Raw genomic sequence first — 24,857 nt, forward strand, 5'->3', positions numbered from 1 at the left:
TATTCAGTAGGGTTTTTGTTGGCCTTCTCAGAGTTTGATGGGACTCCTACGTGATTTTGGGAAATGTGGCAGCAGAGGGTGACAGAAAATTGCAACAGATCTGAGCTCTTTAGTGTCATAGGTCTGTATTCCTACCAAAAGATGGACTAGAGGGCATGGCTTATGAGGAGCAGCTAAAGATACTAGGTTTGTTCAGCTTGGAGAAGAGGGTACTGAGGGGTGACCTCATCGCTGTCTACAACTTCCTCATGAGGGGGAGCGGAAAGGGAGGTGCTCATCTTAGCTCTCTGGTGTCCGGTGACAGGCCACAAGGGAATGACTTAAAGCTGCATCAGGGGAAGTTCAGATTGGGTATTGGGAAAAAGTTCTTCATTGAGGGTGGTGGTCAAGCACTGGAAGAAGCTCTGCAGGGAAGTAGTTGTGGCCCCAAGCCAGCTGGGGTTCCAGAAGCGCTTGGACAACGCTCTTGGGTATCTGGTTTAACTTTTAGGCTGCCCTGTGTGGAGTCAGGAGTTGGACTTGATGATCCTCATGGGTCCCTTCCAACTCAGGGTATTGTATGATTCTATGACTAGATTTCAATCCTCTTTCTATGACAATATTGATGCTATTTCTTGTAGAAAGCAGTTAGTAATCTTTCAGGTCTAGTTACCACATTTTAGGTAGTCACTTGTGCTTAGCTTGCTATTCACCTAAGCAACTAAACATTGTAACTGGTCTTTTGGATGCCTCTGTCCTGTTTCAGTGTGAAATGGGAGGTTAGCTTGAATTGCTGTTAGTTTTTTTTTTTTTCTTTGTGCTGAAGCAGATTGAGCGCTCTCACTATCACTTGCATGGTCTCAGCTCTAAGGGCAGTAATGCCATAAACTGCTTTGACTTCTTTCCTCTGGATTAAGTTTCTGCTCACTTCCAATCTGATTCTAGCCCTGGAAGCAGCTCAGCCAGGAGCAGCCACTATAATAGCAGAAATGTTGAAACAGGGAATCGGGAAAGGAATCCATTTAATTAAATCAAGGAGTGGTTGGCTTACAGCTGTCTTAAAAAGCACAACTTTAAGTGGAGTGGATCCTAAGGCAGTAACTGGGTTTTGCTTCCGAGAAGGAAACATAACTCATCTTGTGGTTGAAGTATTTGTTGCTAAGTATTGGTGTGATCTAGGTCCAATTTCCGATCCTTCTACGGGGCTTATGTGCCTGCCAGTGTCATCAAGTAGCTTTGTGTCTCTCAACTGCGTAACTGAGATGCTGCTTCTTGCCTTTGTCAAGTTTGGAGAGTAAATTTGATGTCTAGGTGTATAGATACTGTAGTAACACAGGTATTATGCAACCTTACTGTAATAGGCTTTCTGATGCTACTTTGCAGTTGCAACCTTGCTAGGCTTAGGCAGTCCGCTCCTCTTTCAGTGGGTTTTAGTTGGCTGTATTGCCAGGAATTTGGTGCGTGGGTGACTGCCAGCTAGTGGGGAAGATGAGATCCTTCCCCAAGTGTTGAGTACGTTATAGGGAAGGAGAGGCTATATGAAGCTCTGGCTCTTGTGCAGAGTGTCTTTATTCCCTCCTTTCCCATGGAGCCTTCACACGTAAATATTGGATGGAGCCATAATTAAAAAATACTATGTAGCAGGTTTTCAGCCTTAAGATGATTGTTTTTTTTCAACTAGTGTTTGCCTCTTTTCCTCCTTCTTGTTGTCATAAAATTCAAACAAAAAACCCTGTTCTTTTTCAACCTTTATGTAGTGAATTAAAACATGCCGAGAAGACAGGCATTTTAGGGTGCATTATGCTATTGGTTTAGTTTGGATCCAGGAGTTTGTTTATGATGCAAATTCCTCAGTTGTGGAGTATATGAACTCTTTTCTGATCAGTCTAAAACCAAAAGGTGTTCTCTAGGAGCATACCTGATGGTGTTCAGCATCTAATGGGCCATGAGACCAGGTGAGAGCTAGTTTGGAAAAAATCTCTGCTTCCCTACAAAAAAAAAAAAAAAAGATATAAGATGGACACAGGATAATCAGTACCAACTATTCTGCTCTGCAGGTCTTTCTGCTGCTATGGTACCACACAACTTGCTAATGTAGTCTTTAACCTTAGTTACTGTTCCTAATGCCTTTTGAAGTCTTTCAGCATCCCCAGAGGTCCGAAAGTGGAAAACCACTGATGGATGGTGCCACTCTTTCTTGTGGACTCAATGTATTTTCTTCGGTTCTGCTTTTATTATACTATGTAATACTATTAGACTGTTTTTCCTCCCAACTCACCCACACTTGGCATTGACTAAAAGAGGAGAATTATAGAGTGAGCTGTAAATCAATATGATACTTCCAAATGTTCAATGTTAGGTTCTGAAATTTCATAGGCTCTTAAAAAGCTATGTTTACATTTTCAAGACCTATATACATATATGTCTTGAAGAAAGACAGAAAGACATGTTTACCAAAGGTTCCATAAAGGATATTTAAATGCACTGATTTGAAATACTGGAAGAAAGCAGACTTTAAAAATTATTTAGTATTATCATCGGTAACCTCTGCATCCCCAGTAATCTTACCTAAGATTTGATGATTTTAGCTGGGGAAAAAAGTTGCTTAAGCCTCTTCTTAGTGATTGATTATACACGGTAAGAATGCTTTTTTTTTTTTTTTCCTTGAAGCTGGTTTCTAGAGCACTTCTACCCTCCCAGCTCCATGGAGATCTGTTGATACAATGCCAGATTTCATGCAACACAGCTTTTCAGCCTTCAAGTCTTGAAAGGGGATTTTTAGAGAAGACTAACTGCTGTATTTGGTCTGAGACTCACTATGGTTTTATAGTAGCTTATTTGTCTCATAATGGGAGTTACTGCATATGTAACGAGGCAATCTCTTCAATGCTGCAAATAAGGTTTTGTAAGCCAACATTACTGTATCAAAACATGTTACTTTTACTAATGCCTGACATTCATTTTAGGCTTTATTTAAAAAAAAAACCCACCAAAACCAAACACCCAAAAAAACACAACCCCCCCAAAAAACCCAAACAAACAACTCCCCTTGCAACCAACCAACCAAACCAAAGCCAAAACAAAACAAATGAAAAAAACTCACACAAGGATTATACATTGAATTATTAGGAAGTTAATGGTGGGCAGAACTTCGACATCTGAATTTGGCATGCTAGTAAAATGGAGGATCTGTCACAAAAGAGCCAGAAACACCAAGGGAAAGTAATTTTTTTATATTTGGTGAGATGTAGCTGCTTTCAATCTTGATGGGCTTCATATATTAATAAAATATTAGATATACCGAGTGTATTCAGATTTATTTTTTTACTACAGTTTTATTTGTCTTGGTATTCTGTTCCTGGTGAAAGGTATAAATGGGTATTTGTCCATGTAACTTGATTTTTAAAAATGTCTTCAGTATCAGTAAGGACAGGGAAAGGGCTATGATCCGTCTTGATTTCTGCTGAACCCTGTGTTACTTGCTTGTGATTCAATTGTAGGGGTATATGGAGCTCCTGCACTTATAACTGGACGTTCTGCTGCGCCATCTGTAACTATTACTGTTTTATTTTATGAACTGGAAAATTATGAATTGCTAATTTCTTGTGCATCAAACATGAATGATTTCTGTGATTAACTTGAAGATGGTAACTGTGTGCAAGAGAGAGAGGAAGGTTACCTGATAGAGAGAAATTGCATCATTAGTGTTCAAGTTACTGAACACTGGCAGTAGGAAAGATAGGAAAAGCATCCCCACTCTGGGAAAACCTTTAATCAGAGCTCAGCCCTCCTTAGGCACCAAAGCAAAATAACCACAACACCCAAAGCTGCAGAAGATGTGGCTTCATTAATGCTGGGGCTTAATAAGGCTACTTGTGCTTTGTGGTGTTTCTTTGGGTGGTGGGTTTTTTGTTGGTTTTTTTGATTGTTTGTTTGGGTTTTTTTAATTTAATTTTATTTTTTTATTTTGCTACTGTCTTGAGTGTTACACTCTATTACTCATAGTATCTTTCTTGATTTATGCACCCGGCCTTGCTCGCCTGACACTTTGTGATACGCCGTAGTACGGTAGCCACCAGAAGATGGACTTCATGGGAACAGATGGCGCACTTGGCTCAGGATGAAAATAGTTAGGAATTTTTATGTTGATTCACTTAGACTCAGCTGTTGGATTAAAGCGCGAAATATTTTGTTCAGTTTTTCCTTAAAATGCACCCAAAATAAATCTGTGTTTTTGCCCACGTAGACTAGCTGCCACTTCCAGGTTCCTGATACATAGGGAAAGTGCAGTGTTGGTGGTAGCTTTGTAATCAGAAGAATTTCTGATTTTCCTGCTGAAATTCCATGGCAGGGGTGGGTGAGAATCTCTACCTTGAGGAATTTTAGGGATGTTGATTTATTTTGTATTAACTTAAAACTTCATGGGCTGTCTGTGTGCTGGGAACACATGCCAGGAAATTTCTGCTGCTGTCTCCAAGAACCTGGTTGTTCAGGTGGACATGGAAGTTGCTTGACTGCAAGGTATTTGAAAGATCATGACATGCTGCAGTAGCCTGATGAAGCATCTTTGCAGTTGTTTCCCAGTGGGAAGGTCTGTCCTGCCAGGAGGGAACTGGGAGTCGAGGAGGCACGTTAGGAGTTGAGGCAGGCAGAGATTAATGCTGAGCTGTCATGGTACAAAGTGTTTTTTTCTTTTGCAGTTTGACCTATATTATTGCTCTCTTCCATCATCAGTGTCATAGCTGTAAAGAATGTGTATATATCTCTGTGTGTATGTGTATATATAAAATATATATGTACACAAACTGTGTACTTGTGTATATATGATTTTTGGAGGTTTTTTGGTATGGTAAAGAACTATAAGAAAACTTACCACTTCTCTGTGACATTTTAGATTTTGGATTAACTGAACTATGAGAAAACTTAACACATCCCTGTGACATTTTAGATTTTAGATCAACTGCTGTGGGGCAAAAAATTTTTTTCTGAAAAATGCTGTTCTGAAAGGATTTTAATGATAAATTAGATGATAAGGGAAATAAGTAACACTGTGTATTGCCATAAAATTGATATTATTGGAATGAAGGGGATACTTCATCCCTTTTGTACTTTTCCCTCCAATTTAGGGTTAATTGGAGTTCTGAGAAACAAATGACTGAATTTGCTTCTGGTTTAGCTTGAGGTCATTTGAGGATCTGAACGGCATGTTCTCACCGCAGGCGGGCTCCTGAGGCCTTACCGGGCTGCCTTTGTCACATGGGCTGTGACCCAGGCGGTTATTTCAAGCACTTTAAATCCAGTAAGGCTCTGTTAAATGGGATCAACATAAGTCAGCAAGGCCTAGCTGCATCATACGTTTTCTTCAAATAATCAAGGCATTTGCTGCTGATACCACTTACTGTTTGTGAGGGAGGAAGGCTGGGACAAATGCGCTCAAAATGGTCTCCAAGAGCTGTTTGTGCATTATTGTAGCCTAAATGTTAAGAAAAGGCTTGTTTATAGTTGCAGACATCTACTATTCTGTTACAGGTTGTTCCAGCGTCAAATTGCCTAAAGTAGCGTAAAATATCATACGCTGATGATTCTTGTGTTACAGAATTATTCTATTTCTGTAAATGTGGATAAAATGTGACTTTCCATAACTCAAACTAAACTATTAGAAGAATGTGTATTAGATATCCAAAACAGATTGAAAGTAAGCACTCTAAGATGTATAAGGCCATCATTCAGGAGACCATATTGAAAGAGTCACACTTAAAATAGTCTCTCAGTAGTTTATAGTAAACTGGGAAATGAAAAGCCACTCTGTGCCCTCTTATTTTAATTGTCAGATGGACGAAGAAGGAATTTGTGTTTGTAATGATGCTTTTTGGACTGTAGTCCAAAAAGATCCTGGAATAGGTGGGTGGTGAACAAGAAAGAAACTTCCTTTAGGTGGCAAATGTCCTGGTATGGTTGATTGTTAGTTAAGTAATAGTATTTATTAAATAGCAGTTCTCTTGGCTTTGCCATTTTTAAATTTTATATCCCTGTCATGTTACTATGCTAGAAAAATTAAGAGGTACTAAATAAGTGGGAATTGCTAGTGTTGGAAGTGCACAGCAAGATGTCTGAACCATGATTTACTTTAAGGGTAGATTCATCTTACCTATTTTATGGGAATACTTCGCCTGGTTATTGAAAGAGTGGCCTGTAGACATTTTCCTCAGATATCTGGGCTGCTGAGTTTAGCTATGGAAAGTGAGAACTGTGTGGCTCTGTCTACACAACCAACTCTGTACTCAAATCTGATATGATCCAAGCCTGGTGACATCTGGAAACATTTTGACCTGCTAGTGGAGGGCTGTTCCTGACCTAATTAGCTTGGCGTTATAACTAGCTCTCTGCTGCTTGGTGATTTTGCTCCTTTTGACCTCATCCAGTTTATATTCCTTACTGAATGCTTAGGACATTTATGTCCTAAATCTAATTTTGTTTTAACGTTTAGGACATTTAGATCCTAAAGGTTAAAACAAAATCAGATTTTACAGGATGCTATTTTTCCAATCAGTGTTTCAGTACTTCTAAATTTTCATACATGTAATCATTGGTTATTCAAAGCAGAAAGAGCTGAATAATTCAGTAGCTGTATGGTTTGCACATGTCAAGATGATACAAAAGCGGGGGGATGATCAATCTAAGTCTTTTTTTCCTGTGCTGTAGGACAAAGCGCTGCTTCCTCTGCTTTCTTAACTCTGCACTCGAGTTCCTTCTCCTTGTTCTGGCTGAGTGCCTCTTCTCAAGAGATGGTATTTTTAAAGGGTAAATGTTATTTGAGAGGTAGACTGTATACTGTAGTGAAATTTCTATCTTTTAATTTCTTTTTCAACTCTGCTTAAAACACAAAAAGCTACCGCTATATCTCTATATGCACAAGGAAAATATTTTTGGGTCACTGTGCAAAACTGTTCAAATAGAATTTAAACAAGTTCCAACAAATGCATGTTGTGTATCTTTTCAGTAAAGACAAACAAATAAAACTGAAGGGAAACAAATGATGACTCAGTTCAGTTCTGTTTGCTTGAATAGGAGAAGGGATGATAATAAATTCTTGGAGTATAATACAGATTTCAAGAAAGGTCATATGGAAGAAAAATGTGTTTTCAGTGCAGAATAAGTACTTGCTTATTGAAACAAGTCCATTCTTAAGACAGCAAAAACTAAACAAATGTTCTTATGTGACTTGAAAAGACATTTTTCCTTTCTCATGTACACACATTTACATTATATTTGGTGTTAGCCTAGTAGTATTAGGTTGAAATAGTAAAATTGATAGTGACAGTAAGGTTTTTGGTTTGTTTCTTTTAATGTATAAAGGCAGTGGAACAGATGTTCAGAACAGTATGGAGTATTCCTTCTTCCCCATCCCACCATCCCTTTCACACCGAGCCATCTGGAAGGGACTATGAGCAGGATGAGCAGCCATCACACTAAGAACAAGATTAATGTGTTGGCATCTTTTGTTGATACTTTAAACTGGTCACTGTTCGTTCAGTGGGAAGCAACAATGTGAGTTGTCATCATTGTGTGTGTGGTTACATTATCCACGTAGATATGGAAAGAAGACAGAAGAGAAAATGTGAATTACATAGTACAATTAATAAATTTAATGGTGGTCAGTCTGGACTTAGACCCACACAGGCACAAATCAACTTTTTTTCCCATTCAGCATGCTATATTGATGTGACTGGCCACCTTCTACCCTTAAGCCCAGTGTCAGGTAATACCGTTCTGTTAAACCAGATTTAAATTTACTTATTTGGGTAAAAGCTTCTTTACACATTTTTCCAGAGTTTTTCAGTCCATGTTCTTCATGTACTTTTTTAGTTCTTTTACCCTGATTTTTCTTTTACAGCAACAAGTATACCACATGTGGATGGCTTCCAGTTTAATCAGTTGGATTTCTTTAGTGTCCTTCAGCCTTATTTCTTTTGAGGGAAAGTGTGATTAGTGTTTCGGCTTAATGAACAAAATTTTGATTAAAAGGACAGCTTATAATCCAGAAACAAGTGACTCTAGTCACGTGTGAAGGTGTCCTGGGTCATCTGTATTCTGATACACGATGAGTAGAAAAGGGTGGGTGGATCCGATGCTGGCAGAGTGATTGGATTCAGTACAGCAAGCTATTGTATTGTGCAATCTGTGAACCTATATTAGATTTCAGGTAAGCAAATCTGTTCTTAAATAGATATCTTAGTAACATTAAGTGTACCAAGGAAGACTAAAATGTGTTGGTGAAGGAGAAATCTTATTTAAAAGCTTAACAAATAGCTTCAGTGGGACCACAGTGGTTTTCTTCCGTTGTTTTGTGTTTCTTTCAATGAAAAGAATTTTAAGGAATGGGAATCTGACATCAGATTCAAGAAGGCTACTTGAGAATGAGATGCTTAAAGCCTGAAACTACTACTGCTCTAGTGTGGTAAGCTATTCTAAGTGAGAAGGTGAATCAGAAGAAAGTGACACAACCAAAGATCTTAACTTTGAGAGGAAAGATAAGCATGAGAAAAAGAACAGAGGCTAAAACTAGCTGAGGGATATTCACAGATGTTCTGGGGAAAGTTTATCTGGTGAAGAAATGAAGTGATGAAATTAAGTAAATAGTGTTTGGGAAACGAAAAAGTACTTCAGCATGAAAAATATAGTGTGTGTATATGTTTTCCTATATTTTTATAAAAATCATAAGACATCCTTAGAAAGTATAAATATTTAAGTGACAGGGGGGTAAAAAAAAAATCCAAACTGATTTACTGGCAAAGTTTTTTGGGCAGTGTGACAAAATGCTATGAATATAAATTGCAAAATCCATTAATTTGGACAATGAGAAAACTTAATATAGGAAAAAATTACATTCCATAGATATGTTCTATACTCTCTGTTTTAATTTGGCCTGAAAAGAGCTGTAGTTTTATACCCAGAAATGGAGATAAAACAATGAGGTAACCTCAGTTAGGCTATTGATTGTACACTTGCTTCATTAGCAGAGAGCAAGAAATATCTTTATTTCTTCCTTTAACAATGGTGAAGCCATTTAATTGGATTACATGTATATGAACCTTTCTTTTGGAGCAGAAGGTGAAACTTATCATGATCTGCCTGTACTTCATAATGGTAAGATTTTTATTTCCTTAGAAACTGTTGGGGAAAAACATTGTGATGAAGAAAAGTTAGTGTTGCGATTGTAGTTTTGGAATGTTTAATTTGTATTGGGAACAAAAAAAATTAAAGCAGTAACTTCAAAGTGGTCCCTCAGTCTTGTTCATTGAGGCACCCTTATTAGGCGATGAACTGTAGACACAGGTACTTAAGCAGAAATTGATGAGACCTTTGACGCTGTTACAGCATGGCAGATACACAAATATCTTCTTGAACGGCAATCAACAGGTAATGCAAAGATGGGGCTGTAGAACAAAGGCAAAAAAAAAAAAAAATCATCCAGCAAGCTTTAGAGAAAATAAGACAGATTTCTGACTTGTCTTCAAAGTCGTTGCTAGTATTTTAAAACCTCTTTTATATTACAGTGTATGCTTTCATGGAAAGAATAGCTACTTAATTTCAGGTTAAATCATTCTCAGGACTTTTTTTTTTTTCCCCCTGCATTAGCGAATGTCATCTTGCATATGCTTGTTTAGAGTTAATGTTAGTGCGAAATTCTGATGAGACCTAAATTTAAGGTAATTGTAAATGTTCGGTGCTGTGGAGCTCCATTTACTTTTTTTCTCTTCCAATTTTTTAATTAGAGGAAATTTCTGAATTAATACTTTCATCTTTTAATGGTTCTGTAAACTTTGTGTTGCAGGCCTACAGTGTTAGCAGAGGTAACTACCGGACTCAAAATTTTTGTTCTGCTTCTTATGGGGTTTTTGGAGATGGGGAGGGTTGTCTGGGGAAACATAGGTCCATAAAATACATTTAGGTTGTAAATAAACAAAACCAAACACTATCCCCTCCCCTGTTGTCCCTTCTCTTGTCATTGCTTAATGTCTTGATTTCCTTCATAATATCACTGGACCATAAAATCTGCCCTGAAGAGCGCAGCACAGACAAAAACCCAGACAAATTAAAAAAAAAGAAAACAACCCTCCAAGCTGGTGAACCTTCAGAGTAGCTCATTGCAACAGATACTAAAGTAAGACCTCTGTTAAAGAAACAAAATTGCCTTAGGCGTTTCTGTGCCCATTTCATCATTGCTAATAGGTAGGTTGGTATGATGTGAGAGGAAGATGAGAAATGGTGGTCTGATGCTAAGAAGAAAAAAACCTGTGTTCATTCCAGCCTTGACTGTTATGCCTTTCATGTAGATTTGACAATCAGGAGGAAGATCGGTGGAAATGATGTTGAGAGAGTTGGCTGTATATTAAATTTTAGCTGTTCTTTTGAGGTGGACATTTTCTAGGCATTTCACTTCACATGTATTGTCTTGTTGAAAGATGTAGTTTGCTGCAGATAAGAAAAAAATTGTTCTTGATTTTTAGTTGCCCTTAAGGAAAAGGATTCTGTTAGACTTTGTGTATACTTCTAACAAATGTCTGTGCTTGCTTTAGCAAACTGAGTATCAAAATCAAGAGAGCTGCATTAAAAATTAGGGGAAACATGAAAAAACTCTGTATTAACTAATAAATACACTGTCCCTTAGACTGGGATAGTTCTAATGGAAGTAAAGGACTCAGTACTTAAAGTGTAATTGTGATGTTTGGTAAAACTTTATTTTGTTTTGATATTTGTCCGATAGTAACATGTCTAAGAGAGGAATTGCATACTTGGTAGAACTAGAACAACTAGAAGATGCTATTAAAAATCAGTCTTGTTTAGATGCTGTTTGATAAATATCAAATAATTCTGGGGCATTGGAGCAGTAACATATACAGTAAATGATGGCTAAATATTTTATATTCTTTTGTAGTATACAAAATGTTGATTCAGACTGTGTCTAGAATGAAACCAGTTTAAAAAACGCCAAACTTAAAAAAGTACAGATGAATGACATCGGATGAATCATGAACTTAAAATAATGATTTCCAGATTATATGCTAGTTCCAGTTTATTTGTTTTTAACTTGTCATTACTGATAAAGAAGTAAATGACATTCACAGATAAGTAGGAAAGGTTCACAAACATTGGGATCCCAGTCATTTAGGACAAGGAGAAAATAGAAAGGGTCATGCATTAAGGGCATGCGTATTCCTTTCCTTCTCTTGAGATAAGAAGATACCGGTGTCTGCTGTCCATGTAGCCCTTTCTGTGTGTCTCATAGTGAAGGATGAGGGGCCTTTGGAGGACAGGGAGATCTGTGATTATAGTGACTCCGTGGAAAAAAATAGGGATGGAGAGCATCTCCAGAACTAGTGTTCGGGGTCTTTCATCTTCCTGCGCTCCCTTCTCTTCCTGTTTAGCACACACATACACTTTGAAGGTGAGGCAATTGCAGACTATCTAGAATTACAAACTTGAATAGGAAAATGGGCAATATTACTGAACTGGGTGCCATTCAGAGATGGAAATTTAGCCTGTTGAATTGAGTGTTAGGACATTAGGTATGGGAAAATGTAACTGTCTGCAAACATTTGAAATGTTGAAATGCCCTATGCATAGCGACTGTGATTAGGAGGTAGTGTAACTTGATTGCGGGGCTAGAGGCGAGGAAACCGACTGTGTTTCTCTGGTTTTGATAAGGTGAAATTCAGTTCTAGATTCAGACACCTAAATTTAGGTGAGTCCATAGCACAGCTTACATATGAGGTATATGAGCTCACCATATAATTCTCCTCTCTATCTATCAATACATACAGTGATTTAGTTGCTTTCTAGGCTTCTGCTGAGCTCTCAAGAGGGACGTGGAGACTGAGCTCATACATCTGTAGTCATACAAATTTAGGTGCTTCATTTTGAATGGAATCCCATCCAGTACATCACTTATGACAAGGTGCATATTCAGTCCGTCTCTTGTTTTTCTTCTCCATAGAAGGAGAATTATGGTAGTTTCTCTTTTTATAGAGGTCTGTGAGATTTATCAATGAAAAGCTTTAAAGCTCCCTGAAAATAATAGAATATATTCAGGGAGAATTTAGGATGGATGTATGGAAAGCTCTTTTTCATGGTAAAAATGTTCAGCTTTGTTATATTTTACTAGAGGATATAAGAAGAAACCTCTTAAGAATTTAAAAAGAAAACAATTGAACAATGTCTTTGAGACAATGTAATAAACATTGATAAGTAAGGGAGGCTGTATAAGGAATTTGCATTCATTTTGTGGTATTTGTGAATATACAAAGAACTTTAATATTATAAGAACCATGAAATTCAGCCACATATTTTTAGTGCTAGTGTAAATTACAGTGTCTTTTTGGGGATGTGAAAGGGCAAAAGGCAGGTTTGGGGAACAGCTGTTGCTTTGAGTTTTTGCCAGTTGCTCAAATACTTGAAAACCCAGCTTATAATAGTCCTGCTCTGCTGTTGTTTGGAAAGATTGTACACTGTGTTTGTCATCTTTCATGTTTGTTACTGTACATCTGCTTTATACTTGATTTTTTTTTTTTTTAAATCTGACTTGCCAAGGCAGTGTCAAACTCGTTACATGCAGTTTAACAGCTGTTATCCAGAGGAAGGTGGTCCGAGCTGACCTGGAGCAATACTCCCGCAACCACAGGGAAAGCGTAGAAAGAAAAGCAGAAATGCTTCTGTTATCTCTTTCTGTACCTCGCTTGCCTCTACAGCAATAACTGCTGGATAAGTGCCTTCTGATTTTAAAACAAAAGGTGGTTATGCAAGTTGTTATGAGGGCAAAAAAAAAGAAGAATAAAGGAGGTGAGAATATGGAGAGAGCACACCTAATGTGAATTTTTAATGGGCTAATCTAAGCTAATTCAAGCTTCTGATGTCCTGTCCTTTCAGAATGTGCATGGAAATTGGGTTAGGGGAGCTGTGCAGTTGCTGATGCCTGTAGGGTTTGGAGAGCAGTGTCTGTCTGTGCTCCAGTCGGAGTTCAGTCCAGCCAGATGTTGCGTCCGATCCACGTCCAATGAGGCACGCGTGGATTTAGTGAGATGTCACCCTCCACATCTCACCCTCTTAATTTCCTTCTTTATGCCTTTGACTCCTGCTCCCATTTTTCTGGTCTGGTGCTAATGTCTCATACGTTTCTAGTGCAGCCAGTTATATATATGCAGTATAGCATCTTTCTAGATCCTTCATCTCTTGTGTCAGATGCAGCTGGTGGCTTCAAGCCAGCTGTCTTGGGCACAGGTGGCTCCACGCAGCGAGTGGAGTTGGACCTGTTTATCCTAGCTGTAAGTCTGTGGCTGTATTGCATACTCAGCCAGGGTAAAATGTGTAAGAAAATGATCAACTAGGATTGGTCCCAGTCTTCTGAATTGATACAGTTTTTGAAAATAACGACAACTTCTTTGCCTTATGTTTTCCATTTACTTGGGGATAGGAGCAAAGAGAAGCTGTTACTTAACCTCTGTGTTGTAAACTGAGTATGATTTACCAAATGCTAATGTGTTTAATACAGTGACAGAGTATCACAATGAATATCTTGTGTAGTAATAAGCTGGAGCTGAAGTGTGACTCGAAACAGGTGGAAGATGAATGTAGAAGGCAGTGGAAGTCTTTACCAACTCTTTTTTCTTTTCTTTTTTTTTTCTTTTTCTTTTTCTTCCCCTGCGCTTGGTAACACACTACCCCCCCCAGCCTGGTTGAGCCTGATGAAGCTCCTGTAATTCAGAGGCTTATTTTGTCTTGATTCCTTGTTTAATCTCCTGTTACATATATTTTGAAAAAATTTTAGCCTCAGTTCCCATCAATTTTCTTTAAGCAAGATTAACTTTGTCTGAGTTGTGTGTGGTGAAGAAAAGGGTGGTAGTGCTTTAGTGGCAAGGATGCATAGTAATAAGAGCTTTTTTACTTACTAATGGGTTAGTAGCTGAATAGGTCTGTAAGAGTTTGATTCAGATACCTAAAGGTTTTAAATTAGAAGAAACTTGTAATTGTCAGGCGTTTTTTTTTTTTTTTTTTCCCTCTGATCAGGAGCAGTTAATGCATTGCTTAATCTGTTGCATATATTTACTCATCAGTGTTCAGTTTACCTCTTGGAATTCAACTTCACACTGAAATGAGGTGGATACATAATAATTTAAATCATGCATTCACAAATGAAGCTTGTTTTTTTTTTTTTCCCCCTCACTCTGAGTGCTGCTGTGTGTTTTAGTCTGCTCTTTGAAGAAATGGAATGTCTTGGGTCAGTCTCTCTCTCCCCCCTGCTAGCTTTTGAACCCCTTGGACCATTTCATAAACAATTCGTGAGGAAATAAAAATCTCCAACTGCAGTTCTATGTTTTCTTCAAATTGGCTTTTATAGGTGAGGAAGAACATGGTGTGGAGAAGGGACTTAACTTAGTGCTCCTGGTAAAAGGCATTTTGATTATACTCAGTGTGGTAGGTGTTTCAAGAGGTAGCAGGCAATTAGCCAGGCAGCATGCAGCCGGCTTCCGACTGGCCCCCACGCGTTGCATGGGGTGGTGGGGAGGAGTTGGGTAAACTGCAAAAGGTAAGAGGGGGGCCAGCTCTGAAAACGTTAGTCAAAAGCCATGGGAAAACAGGCTTTATTCTCCTGGTCTTTTCATGTAAGAATTTAAGTGGGTTAAAAAACATGTGTAGCAAAACATATTCCCAATAATTCTCTTAAAGCAAACAAACAAACCCCCACAAACCCCGAACCCAGTAGAATGGTTGCCTTGGTCACCAGAGTGTTTTACTGATGAATTGCACATAAAAATTAGTTCCAAGGAAAGACAGTTTTATGAGATGTCTGATCACTGACCAATATTTCAGGAATTCTGTTGTCATAGTTGTAGGGAGTCTTTATGCCTTTGGTTTGTATGGCAGTGTTGTTAAAGTTAGAGAAAACCAAAAATTGTAGCTTGTGTGTTGGAGTAATACTAAGATTTGGAATTGGCTGCTTTAGCACTGATTTATGCTCCTATTAATTTACTTCTTACTAATTACGTTTATGAACATTTTACTGCATAGTGAAATAATTCCGCATAATGACTTTTATTCCATAGTTGCAATGTGCTAGCCTGTTCAGTATGATGTTGCTAGGATGCTCTTTAATAATTATGAATTTCCATTGTTTACCTATTTTCGATCAAGTTCAGAAAACTGACTGCATTGAATATTAAGTAATATTTTAAAATGCATCTGTTTGTAGAGGAATATGAAAGCATAGAACAGAAAAAAGAAACTTTTTGCTCTAATATAAAATAAAAATTGTTCCTCTCTTACCTCTGTGGTGTTTAAAATTTAGCAACTCAACTGACCTTAAATTCTGACATATTCAAATAAACCGTGTCATATTAAGAAAGATATAAAATATAATTCAAGACTACTGCTTAGAAGTCATGACCCTATTTCTTCCTGGCCTGTTCTGAAATCACCTTACAGTTAAATAATTTGCTTTTTGCTAATTACTTAAGTTGTTAATTTTTTAGAAATGTTCTTGAGAAGAAAATATTTTAAACCTTAGAGGGGGAGAAGTCATTACAAAAATTACTATGCAACATTTGAAAAACTAAAAGATCCTTTTAATTTACTAATGTGATTTTTAATTAGAGAAATTGAAAGGTTACTTTAATTGCTTTAGTGCAATAAAAAAGAAATTTTCTGTTAAGCCTTTTCCAAATGAACTTATGCCCTTGGTAATACACTGACTTCTCATTCCAGAAAATTTTGGTGCCACATGGTCTTTAAACAGAGTATTATTCATAAGCAGTGCATGGACATTGAATTGTCAGTGTTCAAAAAAGCTAATCAGATTGACTTGTAATTGTATTAATGACATTTTAAAGAACTTCTGAAGAACTTTTTATATTATATGCTCTCCTTTCCCTTTTGGGGGAATTCTGTCCCACTTGGGCATCCTTGCTCTCAAAGCTCTCCCTGCAGCATAGTGTTTTCTATGCCATGGTGCCCTTTTGTGATGCTTTGAGATATCTTTTTGTATTTGTTTTCCCCAGCCTAGTTTCTTCTAGTTTTCCAAGAAAACCAGTTCTGACAGCCTTTGTTTTCTCAGATAAATGTCTTCCCGCATCTGGCATGCTCCCAAAATCTGTTCAATATGTGCTCTTGACCTCATTCAGACTGTCATTCAGCACCACCTGTGGAAAAATATCTTCTTCCTCACATTGCAGCTTCTTCCTTATTCTCCCCCAGCCTGTTTCTGTGAGACCCTGCCCAAACTGTCAGAAGAGGTTATCATTTTGACTGAAACCTGTCGGAGCAAGGGTAGGTCAGTGCCTGACATAGTCAGGGGGCTGTAATGCACGGACATTCCGTCGGTGGCCAGCTTGCCGAGGCAGCGAGCCAGCTTGCTCCAGACAGTGATCCTTCCTGCCACTCCTGTGAGGACTGCCAGTTTTTTATAAATGCAAATGTGCACTGAAGTCCAGTGATTGTGCTACCGGAGCACAGGTCTGTGTAGACAGTAAATCTTACACTTTTTGCCTGGATTTTGTGTACGTTATCTGCATGGACTGTATCCTCTGGGCTTGTCTGCAGCGCTCTTGCCATGTTCTGGCTTGAGTGCATGAGTGCATGACTCCAGTGCCTCGGTAGCAATTGTACAATATCTTATGGCAGGAAGGCCGAAGCAAGTGCTTTAAAAGAAGAAAGGTGAAGTAGATTTTGTAGAAAAAACTAAATGTGTGTTACACAGATTCATAGCCCTTATTTTCATTGTTGTAAATGTAATATGTATTTTTCTGTAAATTCCAGGTTGTGAGCCATGCCTTTGGTGAAAAGGAACATTGAACCGCGGCATCTCTGCCGAGGAGCTCTGCCAGAGGGAATTACCAGTGAACTGGAATGTGTAACGAATAGTACCCTGGCTGCTATCATACGCCAGCTAAGCAGCTTAAGTAAGTATCTGTAACTTCCTGCAAGTATTTGATTCCTGATAAAAAAACTGAATAAATTAAAAGCTTTAAGATGGCTTGTTTTAAATAGCAAAATTATGATACAGGACATTACCACTTATGTAATATAGTAATATAATGCTGCTTCATTGCTTTTATGGTCTTTTATATTTTGAAGTTTATACAAGCAGAGCCTCTCTAAGATTTACAAGTGTTAAAAAAAACAACAAACAAACAAAAAAACCCCACAACACCACAAAACTATGCCACAGGAAATGAGGAATTTTTCTAAGGTGAGAGAAATTGGTGTAAGAAACAAAACTAGTGCTTGAGTTAGGCTTTCAGTTGCACAAGATGAAGCCAGCAAACCCTTCTGCCTCTTGGCATCAAATGACACATTTGACTGAAATTTCAGTTTGGCTTAATGTGCTAATATTTCTTAAGCCTTTCCTTTGTGCATGCGTGTGATCAATTCATATGAATGAAATTACTCATGTACATCAAAAGAATGGCATTCACTGAACAAACCTGTAGGCTGTGGTTGAGGCAAGCTAGTGTCAGCTCCATACAGAGTAGCCTACACGATACACCTGTCAGTTGACACCACAACTAGCAATTCTAGAAGCATGCCTGGAGTGCTTGCAAGAAGAATAATATTTCTTAATGAATGAGAAAAGAGATTTCTTCAGAGAATGTTTAACAATCAGCAGCTGTTGCTTGTGCTGATAACTCTGGTCCTAGAAAAGAAATTATTGCTTCATCAGTTTCTTCACTTTGTAAATGGAAATGGTTTAAGAATGTAAGAAAGTCTGTATGGAGTTTAGATTACGGGTCCCACTAAGTCCGGTGTTCAATTTGTGATGATAGGAAATAGCCTCTGCTTAGGGAAAGAGTACAAGAAATACAGTGTGTTCCCCTCTCAAGTAGTCAGTGATTTAGGGAGTTTCTGAGCTGGATGTCCATCGGAATCGTCCTATGTCACGAGCATTTGTAAACCTGTTGTCTGTGGAATTGCTTAGATGTGTTCAAACAGGGATTGCACTTTTTTCTTGCCCAGTGACCTGTGGCAGAGTGTCCCACAGTAGAAGTTGATCTGTTTATTCCTTTTGATACCTCCTTGTTCTTGAGTTATGAAAAATAATGAAAGGTGATTTAATCATCTGTGATTTTATTAAATCTTTATTGTGTTCTCCTAGTGATATCTTTTCCAGGCTGGAGTATCCTGATCTGATAGCACTCTTTTTGGATAGAAACCATTTTGTATTTCTGATAATTGTTATTTTTGCTTTGGGTATGTAAGTTAGAGTATGTTGGGGTCTTTTTAAGCTGGAGTGTTGAGGACTTCAGATCATAATCAAACAGACTTTTTCTGTTTTATTAGTTCCCTAAGAATTGATGAAATTTTGATTGCTGCTAAACATTGAGTTGATATTTTCGGATAAGTTTCCAAGTGATTCTCTGATCTTTCTTGAGCAGTAGCTGCCAATTTAGTGTCTAATGTTATTTATAGTTAATTTGTGTTTGTCTTGTCACTGAGTTTTATTTGCCACTTCACCAGGCAGTTGCTCAGTATTGACATCCTTAAGTTTCAGAAAATTGAGAAGAATGGCTAATGCCTTCTAATTACATTCAAGGATATCTGACAAGACCTCATTTTGGCATTGTACAATGATTGCCAAAGTGTAGATAATACCCTTTTCACTTGTTTGACTTGCTAGGAATGTCTAGCTTTCATTTCTTCAGTTTTGGTCTTGGGGCTAATCTGCCTGTTACACTGCCTGTTCAGATCCTCTTATGGTTGTTGCCGAGGAACTGGCTACTTACACAATCCATATCCTGCAGTTTTCCCTTAGCAGATTTCTCTGGTCATCAGAAGTCTCTGTTGACAGCCCTAAAGTACTTTATTAGTGTCAAGTTAAAGATCAATGCATATAAATGATGTATCCTTTGTTTTAACAGATGAATACATGGTATTTAATGAGTGAAGTCTACCACCAGGCTTGTCCACAGTCTAAAATCTGTCATGTTTGCAGAGGGTTTTGTTCTGCAGACAGCGTTTGTTTTGCCTGTGTTTCAAGCCAACTGGGAGCAAGGAAATGATCATAGAAAAATGCTGTGCTGGAGCTAATGCAGTATGTCCTGCTGGCAGCATCAGAGCTTGTTGGTGTTCCCGCAGCTTGAAGTGTAGAGAGAGCAAGTACAGGTCTATCTTGCAGTCACACTGTTTTTTAATGTTGCACTGTGAGTTCAGTGTGGATTTTAAAAACTGGCAGATCTGTGCTGTTGCGTACAAATTTGGCTTGCTTCTGCCTCTGCTCTTTTCAGGAGACATGAACAAGTTCCTATCCAAAGGGAATGAGCTCTCAGTGGAGCTTTTTTCTATTATGTCTTCAGATTTGGGTTTGTTTGCAGCCAGCTGGCTTGGAGCACAGGCAGAGTGAGCAGTGTTCTGTATGAAACTGTGCACTTTTATATAAGGCAAAAGCTTGACTAGGGGATTCACCTCCACTTGGGAGGAGAGAATCTGCCCGGGGGAGGACTGGGAGCATTTGCTTTACCTACTAAACACAGTCATGGAGCAAAGGCTTTGGAGAAAGCTTCCACAAAATACTTCCTTACATTTGGCAGTGAAGTTTGGTCTGGTGGCTGCAGGACCCTAGCCAGTGAAAAAAGCTGCTCTCTGCAACGGGATCTGTTGCACCATGGTTTTGTTTCCTGAGTTTTGTACATGTGTATGTATGGGGAAGAAATAATAAATTGCATCTGATTGATTGTTGTTGAAGACTAAATATCAAAAACTGTGTACGTACTCCATTATTGAGGTTTTCTTAATTAGATTTCAGTCCGTGCATTAACATACTCATTGTGTTTCAAGTTCCATTACAGCTTAACTTTTTTCCTTTCTGTGAGTCTTTAAATATTTTGAATTTTTGTGTCTTTGGCTTCTCCATTCATTCAGATACTACCTGTCAGGCTGAAATCTTATTTCTACATGGGTATAAACCATCTGTACGTGGGTACAGAGCTACTTTCTTTGACCTATATGCAAGTGATACCAAATGTTTTTTGCTGTACAACATAAAATGGAGGAAGTGTGATCTGTGGGGACTTGGAAGACAACTTCTTACATGTAGAGAGTAATATTCACCAGCTTGCCTCCTAGTATTTTCTTGGGTAGATCGGCTCAGAATTTAACTAATTTGCACACAGGCCTGAGCACACTACATCCAGCTTTGTGTGACTCCGCTCTTTACCACTGCTAAATCAGGTTGAGTTGGGAAGTTAGCTTTTTTTGGCCTTGAGTATTGTGCTGGAGGTACTATGAGGAGGCAGATAAAAATCAAGACCTGGTCAGTAACAGCCTACCACTTTTGCTTATTTAAAAAAAAAAAGTGTGGGGGGGGAAGCATGCTTCTGATGCTAATTAATCCAGTTACAAATGGCTGGGTGGAATCACTGTTTTCTGCTCCATGTTGTGATAAAATTGTCATGTCCTGGGTGAATTCCAACTTACAAAACACCAGCTAGTTCTGTGGGACGTTTCAGTCCTTACCTAGGACCCTGAGGAGAGCATTGGTGCAGTGCTGGCTCCCTTTGGGGCAGCCTTAGTGTAATCTTTCTTCTAGTGTCTTTTTAGAACTGACACCTGAAGGCCAGGTGATGTCATTGTCTACCTTTTCTCTTTGTTCACGGTGTGAAAAATTGTAGCCCTTTTAAATCTTAAATCTTTTAACTTGAACGTGTTCTTCCACGTACTTGTGCTGTGGAACAAAGAATGCAAAGGAAAGCTGTACTTTTTAAAGGCTCCGATATGTGAAAGGAAGCTAGCTGAAGTAATAAACACTGCCGGGTTTCTGGTCTTCAGAGAAACCAGCATCATTGTTGGATTCCTCTTCTGTTACAGCACTGAGCATTTTGACTGCTGACAAAAGATACCTTTGGGACAACATATTCAAATGTGTTAACGCACACCTTTTTGTGCAGTATGTGAAAATCAATTGTAATTAATTCAGGTGGTGTCTGGTCTCTGCTAGAGATGTTATAAGCTGATGTGGCAAGATGGCGTTTCATGTAATTACTGTAGAACTTGGGGAGAGGTATTATGATTTCAATTATTTGTAAACTACTGGTCTTCAGAAATGTCTCACAATGCTTAGAAGTTTATTTTATGAGGAATCAAATACACAGCTCTATGCAGATGACCTGTGGAAATGCTAGAAAGCGGCACTTCTGTTAATTGACATTAAAACCAATGAAGAGCAGGGATTTGGTGAGGTGGCATCATGACTAAATTTCCCCTCAACTACTTCTGTGGTTGGAGGGAGCCTTAGAAGGAAAGACTGCATAATTCCTTTGGTGTTTTTTTAAATGAATATTTTGGTTGCCTGTATGTTGGGAAGCATCTCATGTTTTTAAATGACTCTCTCAACTTCAGAGCTGATTCTCATACTATGAAAGATACATGCTTGTAACTTCAGATAGTTTTTTCTGCTTATTTCTGTATTGTTAAAAATCTAATTAAAAAGGTGGTAATATAGAAAACACTGGAGAAGTATTACTTTATTTCTAGAACTTACTTCATCACATTAATCAGAATAGTGCATTCCAATATTGCTTTACCATGTCACTGTTTTTACTGACAGGAGATTGACAATCTGTCTTTCACTTGTTTTATAGTAGCAAGTGTTTAAAAAAAAAAAAAAAAGAATTCAATATTAAAAGTACTACGTTCCCACAAATCAACTTTGACTTATTTTGCCTCCTGAAAGATAACTGACAAGCACCTGTCTGCTTGACTTCTGTAGGAGTGATGTGTTTAATCCTAGAATGTGGCAGTCCTCATTCAGCAGGCAGATTGTGATACATTAACATAAACTAACAGCCATTAAAATTTATTGATGTTTTGAGCTCTGAATACTGGTGGCTGAAGAATGTAATACCTGGTTTATTTAGCTGAAGAGTTGAAAAGCTTATTTGTTTTGTAGCTTGGAATAACCTCTTCATTTGCAGCAACTAAATCAAGTGGGGATTATAATTGAATCTCAACTAGCTGCTGGGAAGCACTTAGAGAACACTTTTAGTGTGAAGGTGGTTGAACACTGGCACGGGTTGCCAGTGGAGCTTCCATCCTTGGAAGTATTCAAAACCCAGCTGGACACAGTCCTTGGCAGCCTGCTCTGTCTGACTGTGCTTTGAGCAGGGAGTTAGACTAGATGGTTTTCAGCCTCAACTATTCTGTGGTTGTGTGACTTCTGTTTTGGAGAGGGAGGAGATTGGGAGCTGGTAGGCAGCACACCTTGCTTATCCACCTTCCACGTGCATCCTAAGCAGAGCTTGGGTACACCAAAATATCTAACGTTTTGTGTTAGTTATTGGCTGATCTTACATTTAGTGAAGAAATCTGTTACCAGTGAAGTCCTCCACTCAAAGCAAAGCAATCAAATTAATTTTTTTTTATTTGTAATTCACAAACAGTGCTTTCAGATATTGTTTTACTGTTTTTGTTGTTCTTCTCCCCCCCCCCCCCCCCCCCCAAGTAAATGATCCAAGAAAGGGAAGATCCTGCTGACTTCCTAAGTGTGGCTATTTTTTACTTTGAATTATGGTCTCCAGATGTTCACAGGATGGGATCTTGACTGAAATTTTCATTACGTCTGTACTTTTCTTTTTAAAATATTAAGGTTGGTTATAGCACTCAACATGTCAACAATTGCTGTTCTCTTGAAAGTCACTGTCATTTAGGTGCGTAATACATCTTCCGTATTGTTCCAACTATTAGACAAAGTTTCACTTTCCCCCTCCCCTCCAGTTCTGCTCTTCAGGCTTGTCTTGATACAGGTCATAACAAGATGAGTTTAATTCAGAAGTAGGATTTTAAATTATTTTTTTTGTGTAAAAAGCATGGTAAATGCAGGAGGTGGGATTTTGCTTTTTGCATGGAGAACTGATGGAGTGTGGATGTCCTGGGAGGGGGGTTGGCTGCAGAAGTTGTGGAGGGGGAGATCTTAAATGAAGCAGCAGTATGTGGGTAGGAGGGACTGAGACACAAGTAGGCGTGGTACTGTCAGTTGAGTGACCAGGAGCAATGAATTTGGGTGGAACCTGAAATTTGTAGGGGAAGTTCTGGGGCAGGAGAAGTGTTAAACTGGGGATTCTGATCCAGAGTGGTTGAGAGGTTTGGACTGGGGCAGAAGGAGAGTCATGCCTTCTGCCCAGGTGGCCAAGAAGGCCAATAGGATTCTGGCTTGCATGAGGAATAGTGTGGCCAGCAGGACTAGGGAAGTGATCATCCCCTTGTACTCGGCACTGGTGAGGCCGCACCTCGAGTACTGTATTCAGTTTTGGGCCCCTCACTACAAGAAGGACATCGAGGTGCTGGAGCGTGTCCAGAGAAGGGCAACAAAGCTGGTGAAGGGTCTGGAGCACAAGTCTTATGAGGAGCAGCTGAGGGAGCTGGGGTTGTTTAGTGTGGAGAAGAGGAGGCTGAGGGGAGACCTTATTGCTCTCTACAACTCCCTGAAAGGAGGCTGTAGCCAGGTGGGGGTCGGTCTCTTCTCCCTAGTAACAAGCGATAGGACAAGAGGAAATGGCCTCAAGTTGTGCCAGGGGAAGTTTAGGTTGGATATTAGGAAAAACTTCTTCATCGAAAGGGCAGTCAGGCACTGGACCAGGCTGCCCAGGGAAGTGGTTGAGTCTCCATCCCTGGAGGTATTTAAAAGATGGGTAGATGTGGTGCTTAGGGACATGGTTTAGTGGTGGACTTGGCAGTGCTAGGTTAACGGTTGGACTCGATGATCTTAAGGGTCTTTTCCAACCTAAACGATTCTATGATTCTATGAAACGGTGGATGAGAATGCCTAGTACTTTGGGAGGAGCGAGGTCTGGGAAAGGAATGGGCATGCACAAGGATCTGTGGACCAAGAGGGGGTTGGGTTTGTCATGTGGCACTCCTGTCTACTGTAGCACTGTTAGGTAGGGCCTGAGGCTGCAGATCTGAACTGAACTATCCACTCTCATAGTGACTGAGAAAATACAGCAGCTGATAAGAATGCTGAAAAGTTTGTAGGCTTCTCCTTTGTGCTATATCAAGTCCAGAGTGGCCATGGGTAAATGCGGTCAGTGCCATCTTACTCAGTCTCTCAAATGACTCCAGTGACAGAGCAACATCTAGACAGTGAGCATTTGTAGAGGCAAGTGGGCTGCCTTGCATGAGGATCCTGGGTTTTATCTGTTTCACTTTGCCTTCATTTTGATGTTGGCTTTTGCTCATGCTTATAATTAAATCTTAATGACCATGGATTGCAACATTGTAGATTTCAAAATTTACTTCAGAAGCTTTTATGGACAGCAGTAACTTTGATGGGCTTTTATTTTCATCACAGAGGCAGGTTTTAATGATCAGTTGTGTGTCAGTTGGCAGTAGTTCAGCTATATAAGGATTAAAATTTGAAAGTCTCCCTGTTTAAGTAGACGACTAACGAGGATGTCCAGGCGAACAGACTTCAGGCAGCATTTATGGTATATTTTGAAGTTTTTGTACAAATCTGTTGCCCAGAGTTTTGCTGAATGACAAACTGTGCTGTTATAATTCTACAGCTACTGTGTTTTATTATAACTTCACGATATTGAAGCCATTTGTCTTGTGTTTTGTAAGCCTTTAGCAAAGGGACTTCCCTGTCTATTTTCTTACACAGGCAAACATGCTGAAGACATATTTGGTGAATTGTTTAATGAGGCCAACAGCTTCTACATCAGAGCAAATTCCCTTCAAGACAGAATTGATCGCCTTGCTGTCAAAGTTACCCAGCTGGATTCAACGGTAGAAGAGGGTAGGTAATTGCATGAAAGCATTGAGCCAGAAGTGATGTTGACAAGACCACAGTATTTAATTACACAACAGTCTCTGTCTTTTCAAAGTAATCCTGAACC

General features: G+C 38.9%; 1 protein-coding gene across 2 annotated transcripts in view; it reads left to right on the top strand.

The window, feature by feature from the left end:
• The first annotated feature begins 488 nt into the window (after positions 1–488).
• The window catches only part of WASF3 (WASP family member 3), a 41,297-nt gene continuing 16,928 nt past the window's right edge, over positions 489–24,857 (top strand). For both annotated transcript variants that reach the window (XM_082304495.1, XM_082304494.1), the window contains exons 1-3: positions 489–552; positions 16,789–16,931; positions 24,623–24,757. In XM_082304495.1, the coding sequence (XP_082160621.1) occupies positions 16,799–16,931; positions 24,623–24,757 (268 nt within the window). In that variant the 5' untranslated portion in view covers positions 489–552; positions 16,789–16,798. The remainder of the gene's footprint in view (positions 553–16,788; positions 16,932–24,622; positions 24,758–24,857) is intronic.

This window comes from Platalea leucorodia, assembly GCF_965183815.1.
Source record: "Platalea leucorodia genome assembly, chromosome: 2".
Taxonomy (NCBI): Eukaryota; Metazoa; Chordata; class Aves; order Pelecaniformes; family Threskiornithidae; genus Platalea; species Platalea leucorodia.